Source organism: Anomaloglossus baeobatrachus, chromosome 1, assembly GCF_048569485.1.
Source record: "Anomaloglossus baeobatrachus isolate aAnoBae1 chromosome 1, aAnoBae1.hap1, whole genome shotgun sequence".
Classification (NCBI taxonomy): Eukaryota; Metazoa; Chordata; class Amphibia; order Anura; family Aromobatidae; genus Anomaloglossus; species Anomaloglossus baeobatrachus.
This window is the reverse complement of record NC_134353.1, coordinates 508,633,533-508,649,622: the sequence shown is the minus strand read 5'-3', so window position 1 is coordinate 508,649,622 and position 16,090 is coordinate 508,633,533. Positions and strand designations below refer to the sequence as shown.

Below are 16,090 nucleotides of genomic sequence, written 5' to 3'. Positions count from 1 at the left end.
GGTATCCGGATCTGTGGTATCTCACGGTCGGCCAACCGTGGGCACTACCAGACCGACCAGACTTGCTGTCCCAAGGGCCGTTTTTCCATCGGAATTCTGCGGCCCTGAACCTGACTGTGTGGCCATTGAGTCCTGGATCCTAGCGTCTTCAGGATTATCCCAAGGGGTCGTTGCCACCATGAGACAGGCTAGGAAGCCCACGTCCGCTAAGATCTACCACAGAACGTGGAGGATATTCTTATCCTGGTGCTCTGCTCAGGGAGTGTCTCCCTGGCCATTTGCATTGCCTACATTTCTTTCTTTCCTGCAATCTGGGTTAGAAAAAGGTTTGTCGCTCGGCTCCCTTAAAGGGCAAGTCTCGGCGCTATCCGTCTTTTTTCAGAAGCGTCTAGCACGACTTTCTAAGGTACGCACGTTCCTGCAGGGGGTTTGTCATATCGTACCCCCGTACAAGCGGCCGTTAGATCCATGGGATCTGAACAGGGTACTAGTTGCCCTCCAGAAGCCGCCCTTCGAGCCTCTGAGGGAGGTTTCACTTTCTAGACTATCACAGAAAGTGGCTTTTCTGGTAGCGATCACATCTCTTCGGAGAGTGTCTGAGCTAGCAGCGCTGTCATCCTAGGCTCCCTTCCTGGTCTTCCACCAGGACAAGGTAGTGCTGCGCCCCATTCAGGAGTTTCTCCCGAAGGTGGTATCCTCTTTTCATCTTAATCAGGATATCTCTTTGCCTTCTTTTTGTCCTCATGCAGTTCATCGGTATGAGAAGGATTTACATTTGTTAGATCTGGTGAGAGCACTCAGAATCTACATTTCCCGCACGGCGCCCCTGCGCCGTTCGGATGCACTCTTTGTCCTTGTCGCTGGTAAGCGCAAAGGGTCGCAGGCTTCTAAGGCCACCCTGGCTCGATGGATCAAAGAACCAATTCTTGAAGCCTACCGTTCTGCTGGGCTTCCGGTTCCATCAGGGCTGAAGGCCCATTCTACCAGAGCCGTGGGTGCGTCCTGGGCATTACGACACCAGGCTACGGCTCAACAGGTGTGCCAGGCAGCTACCTGGTCGAGCCTGCACACTTTCACGAAACACTATCAGGTGCATACCTATGCTTCGGCAGATGCCAGCCTAGGTAGGCGAGTCCTTCAGGCGGCGTTTGCCCACCTGTAAGAGGGGGCCGTTGTTTCGGCTCTTTTTATCGAGGTATTCTTTTACCCACCCAGGGACTGCTTTTGGACGTCCCAATTGTCTGGGTCTCCCAATGGAGCGACAAAGAAGAAGGGAATTTTGTTTACTTACTGTAAATTCCTTTTCTTCAGCGCTCTATTGGGAGACCCAGACGATTGGGGTATAGATACTGCCCTCTGGAGGCCACACAAAGCACTACATTAAAAGTGCAAGGCCCCTCCCCCTCTGGCTATACCCCCCCCGTGGTATCACGGGTTCTCCAGTTTTAGCTTTGTGTGCGAAGGAGGTCAGACATTCCATGCATAGCTCCACAGATTTTAGTCAGCAGTAGCTGCTGACTGTTTCGGATGGAAGAAAAGAGGACACATATAGTGTCCCCAGCATGCTCCCTTCTCACCCCTGGATGGTGTTGTAAGGTTGAGGTACCTATTGCTGGTACAGGGCTGGAGCCTGACATGCTGTTTTCCTTCCACATCCCCTGGTAGGGCTCTGTGGAAGTGGGATCCTGCCGGCCTCTCAGCTCTGATGCCGGGCTCCATCCACAGACCCATTAGAACCTGATGGAGACGGAGCAGGAGTACGATCAGGGACAGGCCCTGCATCATACAGGTACTCTGTGTCCCCGGCAGGCACAGACACACTCCGGGCTGGCTGGGTGTTGTAGTGCGCCGGGGACCGCAACGTGGAGTTGGTGTCCCTACAGATTACTGGGGGATTGTTTGTGTTTGGGAACGCAGCGCCGACCCCCTCTGGACCGGGCGGCGCTGCTGTGACTTGTGGTGCGCCGGGGATCCGCCGTCCGCGCTTTTACGGCGGCGGCGGTTATAAATTTAGTCCCCGGCTTTTTGGGCCTAGGACGCCGGCTGCTCCGTTTCGTTCCCGCCCCCACCCTGTCATTCAGGGTAGGGGAGAGACGCTGTTCGCTAGCAGCGACGAGGGCTGGAGCCTGATTTACATGCTCCAGCCCTCTCACTTGGCACAGAGGGAAGCAGGCTTCCCGCTCTTGGCCAGGAACGCCCAGGGCCCGCCCCCCTTCCTCTCTCGAGACGCCGGCAGCCATTACATGCATGCCTGGCTGGAGGAAGGACGCAAGGCTCTGGGAGACCTGGACTAGGGGCTATCTGGCGACCACACACCCGCTTTTTAAGCGGGCGGTAAGCGATTTTTCTGTGCTGGTCCCTCTAGTGCCTCACTGTGTATCAGTGTACTGGGTACAGATATATAGATATTGTATTTCTTGCACTGTGAGGTGCGCTTCTGGCTGCATATCCCAGATCGCTCTGTGGAAGCAGCAACATGTCATCCTCAAAACGCAAGGCGGCCAAGGCAAAAAGGGCTGTGTATACTGCGTGTGCTGCATGTGGGGCTAATCTACCAGCAGGCTCCGATGACCCCCATTGTGTGCAATGCTCCGACCCGGTGCTGCTTCGCCAGCCGGAGTCGGGAGAGGTAGCGACCCAGGCTGAGACGCTTGTAAGTTCTGCCCCGGTGACAGGGACGGACTTTGCAGTTTTTGCAGATAACATGTCTGTATCTATGGCAAAAATCCTTGAAACCTTGCAATCTATGCATGGGGCTCAGTCCCTGGGCACGGCGAGGCCTCTGTCCTCAGGTCCCCCTTACTTGGAATGTATCCAGCCCACAGGGGGGTCCCCGGCTTCACAGGCCGAGGATTATGACTCAGATGATGGCCCCAGCCACCCTAAGCGAGCTCGCTGGGAAAGACCCTCGACGTCTTCACACTGCTCAGGGTCTCAGCGCAATCAGTCTCCCTGTGATGTGTCTGATGAGAGTGATCAGGAATCCACTCCTGGAACCCCTCTCAACCTGGATACCCCGGATGGGGATGCCATGGTAAACGACCTTATCTCAGCCATCAATAGGCTGTTGGATATTTCTCCCCCAGCCCCTTCAGCAGAAGAGGCGGCTGCGGAGCAGGAAAAGTTTCGTTTCCTTTATCCCAAGCGTAAATTGAGTGCTTTGTTAGATCACTCTGACTTCAGAGAATCAATCCAGAAGCACGACGCTCACCCAGAAAGGCGTTTCTCTAAACGATCTAAAGATACGCGTTTCCCTTTCCCCCCTGAGGTGGTCAAGCGCTGGACACAGTGTCCAAAGGTAGACCCCCCCGATTTCCAAACTTGCAGCTAGATCCATAGTTGCAGTGGAGGATGGCGCTTCACTTAAAGATGCCAATGACAGACAGATGGACCTTTGGTTAAAATCTGTCTATGAAGCTATCGGCGCGTCGTTTGCTCCGGCATTCGCAGCCGTATGGGCACTCCAGGCTATTTCAGCTGGCTTAGCAAAAGTGGATGCTATCATGCATCCAGCAGTGCCGCAAGTGGCGCACCTTACCACGCAGATGTCGGCGTTTGCGTCTTACGCTATCAATGCGGTCCTAGAATCTACCAGTCGCACCTCAATGGCGTCCGCCAATTCGGTAGTTTTGCGCAGAGCCTTGTGGTTAAAGGACTGGAAAGCAGATGCTGGTTCCAAAAAATGTTTAACCAGTTTGCCTTTGTCTAGAGATAGACTGTTTGGCGAGCCATTGGCTGACATCATTAAGCAGTCCAAGGGTAAAGACTCCTCTTTACCACAACCCAGAACATCCAAACCTCAGCAGAAAAAGTGGCAGCAGAGGTTTCAGTCCTTTCGAGGTTCGGGCAAGACACCATTTACCTCGTCCAAAGGGACTCAGAGGACGCAAAGAAACTCAGATTCGTGGCGGACTCACACACGCCCCAAGAAAGCAAATGGAGGTACCGCTTCCAAAGCGGCTACCTCATGACTTCCAGCCCCCCCCCTCCGCATCGCCGGTCGGGGGCAGGCTCTCCCGCTTTTCCGGCATTTGGATGTCACAGGTCAAAGACCGGTGGGTGACGGACATTTTGTCTCGCGGGTACAGAATCGAGTTCAATTCTCGTCCTCCAGCTCGGTTCTTCAGAACCTCCCCACGTCCAGACCGAGCAGATGCTCTGCTGCAGGCGGTGGATTCCCTAAAAGCGGAAGGAGTGGTTATCCCAGTCCCTCCTCAGGAACAAGGGCAAGGGTTTTACTCCAATCTCTTTGTGGTTCCAAAAAAGGACGGCTCGTTCCGTCCTGTTCTGGACCTAAAACGGCTCAACAAACATGTGCACGCCAGGAGGTTCCGGATGGAAACCCTCCGCTCTGTCATTGCCTCAATGTCCAGAGGAGACTTCCTTGCCTCAATAGACATCAAAGATGCTTATCTCCACGTGCCAATTGCTACAGAACATCAACGTTTTCTACGTTTTGTGATAGGAGACGACCATTTTCAGTTCGTAGCTCTTCCATTTGGTCTGGCGACAGCCCCACGGGTCTTCACCAAGGTCATGGCGGCGGTGGTAGCAGTCTTGCACTCTCAGGGACACTCGGTGATCCCTTACCTAGACGACTTATTGGTCAAGGCTCCCTCTCAGGAGGCATGTCAGCACAGCTTGAATGCTACGCTGGAGACTCTATAGTCTTTCGGATGGATCATCAACTTTCCAAAGTCGATCCTATCACCGACTCAGTCACTAACGTATCTTGGCATGGAGTTTCATACTCTAGCAGCGATAGTGAAGCTTCCGCTGGACAAGCAGCGGTCACTACAGACAGGGGTGCAATCTCTTCTGCAGGGCCAGTTGCATCCCTTGCGGCGCCTCATGCATTTCCTAGGGAAGATGGTGGCAGCCATGGAAGCAGTTCCCTTTGCGCAGTTTCATCTGCGTCCACTTCAATGGGACATTCTCCGCCAATGGGACGGGAAGTCAACGTCCCTGGACAGGAAAGTCTCGCTTTCCCAGACGGCCAAAGACTCTCTACAATGGTGGCTCCTTCCCACCTCATTGTCTCAGGGAAGATCCTTCCTGCCCCCATCCTGGGCAGTAGTCACGACAGATGCGAGTCTGTCAGGGTGGGGAGCAGTATTTCTCCACCACAGGGCTCAGGGGACGTGGACTCCGCAGGAGTCCACCCTTCAGATCAATGTTCTGGAGATCAGAGCAGTGTATCTTGCTCTACTGGCCTTCCAACAGTGGCTGGAAGGAAAGCAGATCCGAATCCAATCGGACAACTCCACAGCGGTGGCATACATCAACCACCAAGGAGGGACGCGCAGTCGGCAAGCCTTCCAAGAAGTCCGGCGCATTCTAATGTGGGTGGAGGACAGAGCATCCACCATATCCGCGGTTCACATCCCAGGCGTAGAAAACTGGGAAGCAGACTTCCTCAGTCGCCAGGGCATGGACGCAGGGGAATGGTCCCTTCACCCGGACGTGTTTCAGGAAATCTGTCGCCGCTGGGGAGTGCCGGACGTCGACCTAATGGCATCCCGGCACAACAACAAGGTCCCGGCATTCATGGCGAGGTCGCGCGATCAAAGAGCTCTGGCGGCAGACGCCTTGGTTCAAGATTGGTCGCAGTTTCAGCTCCCATACGTGTTTCCGCCTCTGGCGCTCTTGCCCAGAGTGCTACGCAAGATCAGATCCGAGTGCAGCCGCGTCATACTCGTCGCTCCAGACTGGCCGAGGAGGTCGTGGTATCCGGATCTGTGGCATCTCACGATCGGTCGACCGTGGTCACTGCCAGACCGACCAGACTTACTGTCCCAAGGGCCGTTTTTCCATCAGAATTCTGCGGCCCTGAACCTGACTGTGTGGCCATTGAGTCCTGGATCCTAGCATCTGCTGGATTATCTCAGGGAGTCGTTGCCACAATGAGACAAGCTAGAAAGTCGAATTCGGCTAAGATCTACCACAGAACGTGGAAGATTTTCTTGTCCTGGTGCTCTGCTCAGGGAGTGTCTCCCTGGCCATTTGCATTGCCCAAGTTTCTTTCCTTCCTGCAATCGGGGTTAGAAAAGGGCTTGTTGCTCAGCTCCCTTAAAGGGCAAGTTTCGGCACTATCCGTGTTTTTTCAGAAGCGTCTAGCACGTCTTCCTAAGGTGCGCACGTTCCTGCAGGGGGTCTGTCATATTGTGCCCCCGTACAAGCGACCGTTAGATCCATGGGATCTGAACAGGGTACTAGTTGCTCTCCAGAAGCCGCCCTTCGAGCCTCTGAAGGAAGTTTCCTTTTCTCGGCTGTCGCAGAAAGTGGCGTTTCTTGTTGCGATCACATCGCTTCGGCGAGTGTCTGAGCTGGCAGCTCTGTCATCTAAGGCTCCCTTCCTGGTGTTCCACCAGGACAAGGTTGTGCTGCGCCCCATTCCGGAGTTTCTTCCTAAGGTCGTATCCTCTTTTCATCTTAATCAGGATATTTCCTTGCCTTCTTTTTGCCCTCATCCGGTTCACCGGTATGAAAAGGCCTTACGTTTGCTAGATCTGGTGAGAGCACTCAGAATCTACATTTCCCGCACGGCGCCCATACGCCGTGCCGATGCACTTTTCGTCCTTGTCGCTGGTCCGCGCAAGGGGTTGCAGGCTTCTAAAGCCACCCTGGCTCGATGGATCAAAGAACCAATTCTAGAGGCCTACCGTTCTGCGGGGCTTCCGGTTCCTTCAGGGCTAAAAGCCCACTCCACCAGAGCCGTGGGTGCGTCCTGGGCATTACGTCACCAGGCTTCGGCTCAACAGGTGTGCCAGGCGGCTACCTGGTCCAGTCTGCACACTTTCACCAAGCATTATCAGGTGCATACCTATGCTTCGGCGGATGCCAGCTTAGGTAGAAGAGTCCTGCAGGCGGCAGTGACAACCCCGTAGGGGAGGGCTGTTTTGCAGCTCTAACATGAGGTATTTATTTACCCACCCAGGGACAGCTTTTGGACGTCCCAATCGTCTGGGTCTCCCAATAGAGCGCTGAAGAAGAAGGGAATTTTGTTACTTACCGTAAATTCCTTTTCTTCTAGCTCTTATTGGGAGACCCAGCACCCGCCCTGTTGTCCTTCGGGATGTTTTTGTTGTTTGCGGGTACACATGTTGTTCATGTTGAACGGTTTTTCAGTTCTCCGATGTTATTCGGAGTTAATTTGTTTAAACCAGTTATTGGCTTCCTCCTTCTTGCTTTGGCACTAAAACTGGAGAACCCGTGATACCACGGGGGGGGTATAGCCAGAGGGGGAGGGGCCTTGCACTTTTAATGTAGTGCTTTGTGTGGCCTCCAGAGGGCAGTAGCTATACCCCAATCGTCTGGGTCTCCCAATAAGAGCTAGAAGAAAAGGAATTTACGGTAAGTAACAAAATTCCCTTCTTCTTCTAGCTCCTATTGGGAGACCCAGCACCCGCCCCTGTTCCCTTCGGGCTGTTTGTTCTTTTGTGTACACATGTTGTTCATGTTGAATTGTTCTTTTGGTTCATGGTTTCAGTTCTCCGAACATCCTTCGGATTGAATTTACCTTAGACCAATTTATAAGTTTCCTCCTTCCTGCTTTGGCACCAAAACTGATGGGCCCGTGATGCACGGGAGGGTGTATAGGCAGAGGGGAGGGGTTACACTTTTTAAAGTGTAATACTTTGTGTGGCCTCCGGAGGCAGAAGCTATACACCCAATTGTCTGGGTCTCCCAATAGGAGCTAGAAGAAAAGGAATTTACGGTAAGTAAACAAAATTACCTTCTTTGTTTACTTACCGTAAATTCTTTTTCTTATAGTTCCGTATTGGGAGACCCAGCACCATCCCTGTTGCCTGTTGGCACTTTCTTGTTCCGTGTGTTTTCACCGGCTGTTGTTGTAGACAGTCTCCGGTTGTTCCGGTTCTGGCTCTGTTTTTTTTTCTTGTGGGTGGCTATTCTCCTTCAGCTTTTGCACTAAACTGGCTAGATCTGGATCTCCAGGGGGTGTATAAGCTCAGAGGGAGGAGCTACACTTTTGAGTGTAGTACTTTGTGTGTCCTCCGGAGGCAGAAGCTATACACCCAATAAGAAAGCCGCGGAGACACCATCACGTGTTTCTCAACGCTGCCAGGAAACTAGCCAGGTCTTTCACCGGGAAGGAACAACCACGGGAAGGGCAGTCTCCAGTCAAGGAGACCACCTATACCAAACATGGTATCCATCCACAGACAGCCGTTTCGGGGTATTTGCCCCTCATCAGTGTGGAGTAGGAATCTGGCTAGTGGGGGCAATGCCTAGTAAAAGACTACTTAAGCAAGCATTGTTGACCTTAGGGAGATCAACATATCCACTGCGGAGACACCATCACGTGTTTCTCAACGCAGTGATTCTAGAGCATTGCCCCCTGGGAAGTATGCAAATAAGAAAGCCGCGGAGACACCATCACGTGTTTCTCAACGCTGCCAGGAAACTAGCCAGGTCTTTCACCGGGAAGGAACACCGGGAAGGAACAACCACGGGAAGGGCAGTCTCCAGTCAAGGAGACCACCTATACCAAACATGGTATCCATCCACAGACAGCCGTTTCGGGGTATTTGCCCCTCATAAGTGTGGAGTAGGAATCTGGCTAGTGGGGGCAATGCCTAGTAAAAGACTAGGCATTGCCCCCACTAGCCAGATTCCTACTCCACACTGATGAGGGGCAAATACCCCGAAACGGCTGTCTGTGGATGGATACCATGTTTGGTATAGGTGGTCTCCTTGACTGGAGACTGCCCTTCCCGTGGTTGTTCCTTCCCGGTGAAAGACCTGGCTAGTTTCCTGGCAGCGTTGAGAAACACGTGATGGTGTCTCCGCGGCTTTCTTATTTGCATACTTCCCAGGGGGCAATGCTCTAGAATCACTGCGTTGAGAAACACGTGATGGTGTCTCCGCAGTGGATATGTTGATCTCCCTAAGGTCAACAATGCTTGCTATACACCCAATGTCTGGGTCTCCCAATACGGAACTATAAAAAAAAGAATTTACGGTAAGTAAACAAAATTCTCTTTCTCTGTGACGTAGCAACGACCTCAACAGCGACGTCGCTGTGTGTGACACATAACAACGATCAGACCCCTGCTGCGAGATCGCTGCTCGCTCTTGAATATTCCAGGTCATTTTTTTTGATCGCAGCTATCCCGCTGCGCCACTTGCATCCTTGTGTGTGACACCGCAGCAGCGACGGTCGCAATGACGCTGAAGGCAGTGACGTAGGACTGAAGGCAGGACAAGGGCGTGTTTTTGCGGTGTATTTTACAACGCCCCCACGACTCCGATTGGTGGTCACAACAGCGTTCCGACTGGGTAACTTGCCGAAGGCGTTACAGTGATTTCATTCTTTAAGTTCCATTCTTTGTTCCACGTAGTAGAGTCTCTGTCTGGTGTCGCTAGTGTGTCGTTCTTTGTGTCTTCCTTTGTTTGGCACGGTCACCCAATCGGAACAGAGGGGCGTGAAAAAGGCAACGCAAAGGCGCTGTAGCGATCACCAATCGGAACAGAGGGGCGTAAAAAGAGGCAACGCAAAACATGTCTAGGGGTAGAAATCACGCCTCTATCAAGGTCTGAGTCGTCGCACAGCGACGCGTGTGACACTTCCCAAGGACCGTCGAGGTCGCTATGATCGCTGCTTCGTCGCTGCTTAAAATTACATGTTTGACAGCTAACTAGCGATCATGTAAGGTCGCTGTTACGTCACAAGAAATGGTGACGTAACAGCGAAGCCGTTGTCGCTCTCGTTGTGTGTGAACCCAGCATTACTCATCGCATACCTATAATAGAAGACTACCTACATAGTTTATTAGTTTGCCAGTTTTGGTTCCGCACATCTTATCTTCACTTTACCTAAGATCGGTGACCTTATTCATTAGTAAACCTTTTGATACTTTATTTTGAAGGAAGTTGGCGGTGTCTTGCATACACTTAAAGAAGAGCTTGCTGAAGCTCAAAGAGCTGACACTAAAACGCAAAGTGCCCTAGATCTGAAGAAACAAAACTTGAAAGCTGAAGAGAAGAAACGCAAGGAAGTGCTCAAAAGTATGGAAGAGGTATGATGAGGGGGAGGGGAAGAATGTAACTGATCTGAGCCTATTATATAGCCATCATCATGTTTTACCTACTATTTAAGGATGCCAAGGCTTTAACTAACAAGGAGAAGGAAATTAAGAAGATTACGGACAGCTTTAGCACCCTGCAAGAGGCAAGTAAAAAGGATACAGAGGCCTTCACTGCTGCACAGCAACATTTCAATGCAGTGTCTGCAGGTCTGTCCAGTAATGAAGATGGTGAGGAGGCTACACTGGTGGGACAGATGATGACTTGCAAGAATGAAATCAGCAAGGCAGAAACTGAGGCCAAGCAGGTACGTTTCTTAGGCTCAATTCAGACTTCCTTGTGTTTTACATACGGGAAAAAATGGTACATGTATCATTAGTGTTTAGTATCAGTGTGCCATCATGGGTTTTTCACATATGGATAACTAGACAATATATTTTTTGCAATGTTAACTATCGACAATACTTGAATACCATTGTGTACTGTAAGTGACCCATAGGCGTGTATTGGCACTTTTCATCCGTGCTGCCGAAGAAAAACTGTCTGCATGATTTTTGCACTGACACACTGGGAAAAAAAAACACATGTGACTCACACCCTAGATCTTAATGGGTGCGTGTAGCATTCTTGGAAAACACTAACACATCATGTACTGGTAGGTCCTGAAATATGACAGTGACACCCGGATTTGGTTACTTTAGTGGTTTACAAAAACACATTGAAGATACTTATATAATCATCAATATGGGCATGAAGTGCAGACTCTCAGCTTTAAAGGGAACCCGCTATGTCCTTCTTGTTTGTGTGTTTTTTTGCTTTTCTTTTTTTAATAGAAGAGATGTAATAAATACATATATATATTATCTCAAACTGCTCCCAATTTCTTGTTAGTGATGCAATGGGCATCACTAACATGATTTTTTTTTTATTTCTTCAACCAAGCATTCCCCTTATCTATATGTATCTAAGGCTACATTCACGTGGCCATTCCGTTTTTGCGGTTCGCAAAAAGGTTTGTTTTTTTTTTTTTCACGGATGCATGTGAATGCGGACCGCAAAAAACGGAAGCAGCTAGAAAGATAAATAGATGGGTAGATATAGATAGAGGGATTGATGGATGAATGAATGGAGGGATAGATAGATGGATAATAGATGAGAGAGACATATATATAATGTCCCACCCCCCTGCATATTCTAAGCTGGCACCCTTTAGTGACTTTCATGTGGCACAAAAGGGTGCTTAGCCTTGTATTTAGCAAAAAAAAAACCAGACGTAGGGTTCCCCCTATCTTTCATAGCCAGCTAGGGTAAAGCACATGGCTGTAGCCTGCAAACCACGGCTGGCAGCTTCACCTTGGCTGGTAATCGAAAAGAGAGGGCACCCCACGCTGTTATTTTAAATTAAATAAATAATTTAAAACAAAAAATATGGGGTGCCCTCCCAAATTGGATCACCAGCCAAGGTAAAGCGGACAGCTGTGGTGTGGTATTCTCAGACTAGGGAGGTCCACTGTTATTGGACACTCCCCAGCCTAAAAATATCAGGCCACAGCTGCCCCAGAAGTGGCGCATCCATTAGATGTGCCAATCCTGGCTCTTCGCCCCAACTCATCCCGTTGCCCTGGTGCAGTGGCAAACTGGGTAATATATGGGGTTGATGCCAGATGTGTAATGTCACCTGGCATCAAGCCGTGGGGTTAGTGATGTCACGCGTCTATCAGATACCCAACATCACAATCCCAGTCAGTAATTAAAAAAAAAAAAAAAAAAAATGGACAACAAAAAAAGTTGTATTTAAAAAAAAAAAACCTCTCCAAAACATTCCCTCTTTCACCAATTTATTGAAAAAAACAATCCAATCAAATCCGGGTCTGGCGTAGTCCAATAAGGGGGTCCCACGACGATCCATACCATAGTCACTGTCCCAGTCAATGAAGAACAGAATGTTCCCCATTGGCTGGGAGAGTAGTGCAGTGACCTGAGCTAACATCATTAGGTCAAGCCAGGTCACTACAGGGGATGACGAGTGCTGCCATCAGGAGGTTAGATGATATCATTACCTGCTGTACACGATCTCCTGCACTCCTGACGTCAGCGCTGTCACTGACTTCTATGTCCGCAGCGCAGCTCCAGCCAGCGTCCCCCAGTACAGTGAGCTCAGCATATGTCCTCCCACACTGTATACCCCCCTTCACCTGAGCTGTAGGTTTCACCCCCGATCTGTATGGGGCCCCCCTCCTGAGCTGTATGTGCCCCCTCTTGAGCCGTATGTGCTGCTACCCATACAGAGCCGTATGTGCTGCTACCCATACAGAGCCGTATGTGCTGCTACCCATACAGAGCCGTATGTGCTGCTACCCATACAGAGCCGTATGTGCTGCTACCCATACAGAGCCGTATGTGCTGCTACCCATACAGAGCCGTATGTGCTGCTACCCATACAGAGCCGTATGTGCTGCTACCCATACAGAGCCGTATGTGCTGCTACCCATACAGAGCCGTATGTGCTGCTACCCATACAGAGCCGTATGTGCTGCTACCCATACAGAGCCGTATGTGCTGCTACCCATACAGAGCCGTATGTGCTGCTACCCATACAGAGCCGTATGTGCTGCTACCCATACAGAGCCGTATGTGCTGCTACCCATACAGAGCCGTATGTGCTGCTACCCATACAGAGCCGTATGTGCTGCTACCCATACAGAGCCGTATGTGCTGCTACCCATACAGAGCCGTATGTGCTGCTACCCATACAGAGGCGTATGTGCTGCTACCCATACAGAGGCGTATGTGCTGCTACCCATACAGAGCCGTATGTGCTGCTACCCATACAGAGCCGTATGCTACCCACCCCAGTAATGTGTATGCCCCCCATCGTTGTATGCTACCCCAGTAACATCTATACCCCCCCAGGAATATATATGTCCCCCAGGAATATATATGCACCTGAGTAACATGTATGCACCCCAGTAATGTATATGCCCCCAGCCCCTCTTGTCACTTATATACTGTAGCCCCTCCTGTGATCTATATTCTGTAGCCTTAGCCCTTCGTGGGATGTATATACAGCAGTCTGTGTGCACTTTGCGCGGCCTTGTCTGTTATTGATGACCATCATGCAGTGCAACACTGACACATACCCAGGAGGAGCTGGATGGAGACAAGCGGGGGAGGTGAGAGAGGCTGTTGCCGACTTCACAAAATTAATAATATCTGTAATGTGTGTGTGTGTGTATGATGTATATCTATGTATGTCAGTGTATATGACTGTGTATAGATTTACGTCTTTATATGTATTTTTCTTAATTTCTCTTTAATTACCGTATTTTTCATTTTAGAAGACACTCCCCAAATTTGGAGTAAAAAAAAAAATATGGGGTCCTTACCAAGGAAAGGGGGCTGGCAGAGGAGTGGGGGTTACAGGAGGAAGGGGCGGTACTGGAGTACGGCGATGCTGTGAGTGGTACAGAGGGGGTCCCAGATACTCACTGCATGGCTGCTCTGTGTGGGGGGGATGCTCGGCGCGGGGCTGCTCTGTGTGGGGTGCTGCTCTGTGCGGCGAGCGGTAAGGCATTCTGGAGCTGTTGGTGGAGAATGATGATAAAACCCATGGTTTCATTTAAAAGTACAACTCGTCGTTCAAAAACCAAGCCCTTATATGGCAACATTGATGGAAAAATAAAGTTACGGCTCTTGGAAGAAGGGGCGCAAAACATTTCTGCGTTCAAAATAAATGTGACACGAATTCTGTTTTTCAGGCACAACTGAAGCTGAAGCATACCCAGCAGGAATTAAAAACCAAGCAGGCCGCGATGAAGAAGATGGACAGTGGCTACAAGAAAGACAATGAGACATTTGAAGCTGTTAAGAAGAACAAAGAGCAACTTGAAGCAGAAATTAAGAAACTTAACTATGAAGGTACGTTCTGCTGCTCTGATGTGACAGATATTTTTTATGATTAGCCATTACATTTCGAAACCAATCTGTTCTTTTAGATGGAAAAGAGGAGCAGCTTTTGGAAAAGCGTTTGGAGTTATCTCGGACTGTAGGACGCCTTAGGGAGATCTATGAATCACTGATGGCTCGCTACTCCAGCCTTAACTTTGAGTACAGGTACACTGCACTTGTGGGCAGAGGGATTATTTTATCCTTTTAAAGACCAATCATTTTTGTTTTTTTGTTTTTTTATTTATTTTTTTTTTTTGTTTTCTTTGTCGCTCCATTGGGAGACCCAGACAATAGGGTGTATAGCTATGCCTCCGGAGGCCACACAAAGTATTACACTAAAAGTGTAAAGCCCCTCCCCTTCTGCCTATACACCCCCCGTGCCTCACGGGCTCCTCAGTTTTTATGCTTTGTGCGAAGGAGGCTGACATCCACGCATAAGCTCCACAGCTTAGTCAGCAGCAGCTGCTGACTAGGTCGGATGGAAGAAAAGAGGGCCCATAACAGGGCCCCCAGCATGCTCCCTTCTCACCCCACTTTGTCGGCGGTGTTGTTAAGGTTGAGGTACCCATTGCGGGTACACAGGCAGGAGCCACATGCTGTTTTCCTTCCCCATCCCTTAATGGGCTCTGGGTGAAGTGGGAACCGGATCGGTCTCCAGGCACTGGGACCGTGCTCCCTCCGCAGCCCCTGGGAATCTGCTGGATAGGAGCTGGGTATCGTCAGGGACAAGGCCCTGCTACTATGAGGTACTCTGTGTCCCCGTGGGGACCGCGCATGGAGCGCTTGTGCCATACACATTACAGCACTGCTGGGTGTGTTAGTGCGCCGGGGACTACCGCGCATGGAGCGCTTGTGCCATACACATTGCAGCACTGCTGGGTGTGTTAGTGCGCCGGGGACTACCGCGCGGCCGCGTTTATTGCCGGCCGCGCTTATAACTTTAGTCCCCGGCTTCTGCGGCCTAGTGTCGTATATTCCCGCCCACAGGCCTGCCAGTCAGGGGAAGGGCGGGACGCTGCACAGATCGTCAGCGCTGAGGGCTGGAGCATACATTAGTATCCTCCTCCCTCCTCACTCAGTACACTGGGGCACTAGATTCCCGCACTTTTCTTGGGCACGCCCACGGTCCCCTCCTCCCCACAGAACGCCGGCAGCCATTCCTGTCAGCGATTCAGACGCTGGAGAGGAGAGACAACACAGGGAGACCCAGGCAGGGAATCTGGTGATCACACAACCGCTCTGAGCGGTCGGTAAGCAGCACCTGTGGTGCTGGCCCCACTGAGTACCGAAGTGTGTGTATATATATATATATATATGTATGTATGTATATATATATATATATATATATATATATATATATATATATATATATATATATATATATATATATATATATATATATATATATATATATATATAATATATAGGCTTATAGGCTATACATTTGCACTGTACGGTCGCTCTGTTGATTTTTGGCTATATACCCTCCTGGATTGTTCTCAGAGGAGACAACATGTCATCCGCAAAAAGCAAGGGTGCCAAAGCACAGGCGTACTTTGCAACCTGTACCTCTTGTACAGCTGTACTACCGGCAGGTTCCACTGACCCTCATTGTGTGCAATGCTCGGCCCCTGTGGCACTTACTCAGCCGGAGCCTCTGCGACTGGTGGCCCAGGTGGAACCACCTGCTACCACTGTCCAGGTGACAGGGACGGAGTTTGCAGCCTTTGCTGACAAACTGTCTGAGAGTATGGATAAATGGTCTGCTAAAATACTGGAAGCATTGCAGTCCAGACCGGTGATTCAGGCCCCGGGCACTGTCCAATCCTTGACCCCTGGTCCCCCTCAATTGGAACAGCAAAGTATCCCTGGGGTAACCCATAGGTCCCAGGGTGAGGTCTCTGACACGGACCGCAGTCCCAGGCCGCCCAAGCGGGGTCGCTGGGAAATTCCCTCCACTTCATCACACTGTTCAGGGTCCCAGCAGGAGGACTCTCTGGAGGATGAAGCGGAGGTATCAGATCAGGATTCTGATCCTGAAGCCGCTCTCAACCTAGATACACCTGAAGGTGACTCAGTAGTGAATGACCTTATA

At 50.5% G+C, this 16,090-nt stretch overlaps 1 protein-coding gene across 2 annotated transcripts in view; it reads left to right on the top strand.

Moving 5' to 3' along the window:
- The window catches only part of SMC2 (structural maintenance of chromosomes 2), a 204,560-nt gene that overhangs the window by 79,722 nt on the left and 108,748 nt on the right, over nucleotides 1–16,090 (top strand). For both annotated transcript variants that reach the window (XM_075316066.1, XM_075316064.1), the window contains 4 exons: nucleotides 9,891–10,040; nucleotides 10,121–10,354; nucleotides 13,806–13,965; nucleotides 14,043–14,160. In XM_075316066.1, coding sequence (XP_075172181.1) covers nucleotides 9,891–10,040; nucleotides 10,121–10,354; nucleotides 13,806–13,965; nucleotides 14,043–14,160 — 662 coding nt within the window. The remainder of the gene's footprint in view (nucleotides 1–9,890; nucleotides 10,041–10,120; nucleotides 10,355–13,805; nucleotides 13,966–14,042; nucleotides 14,161–16,090) is intronic.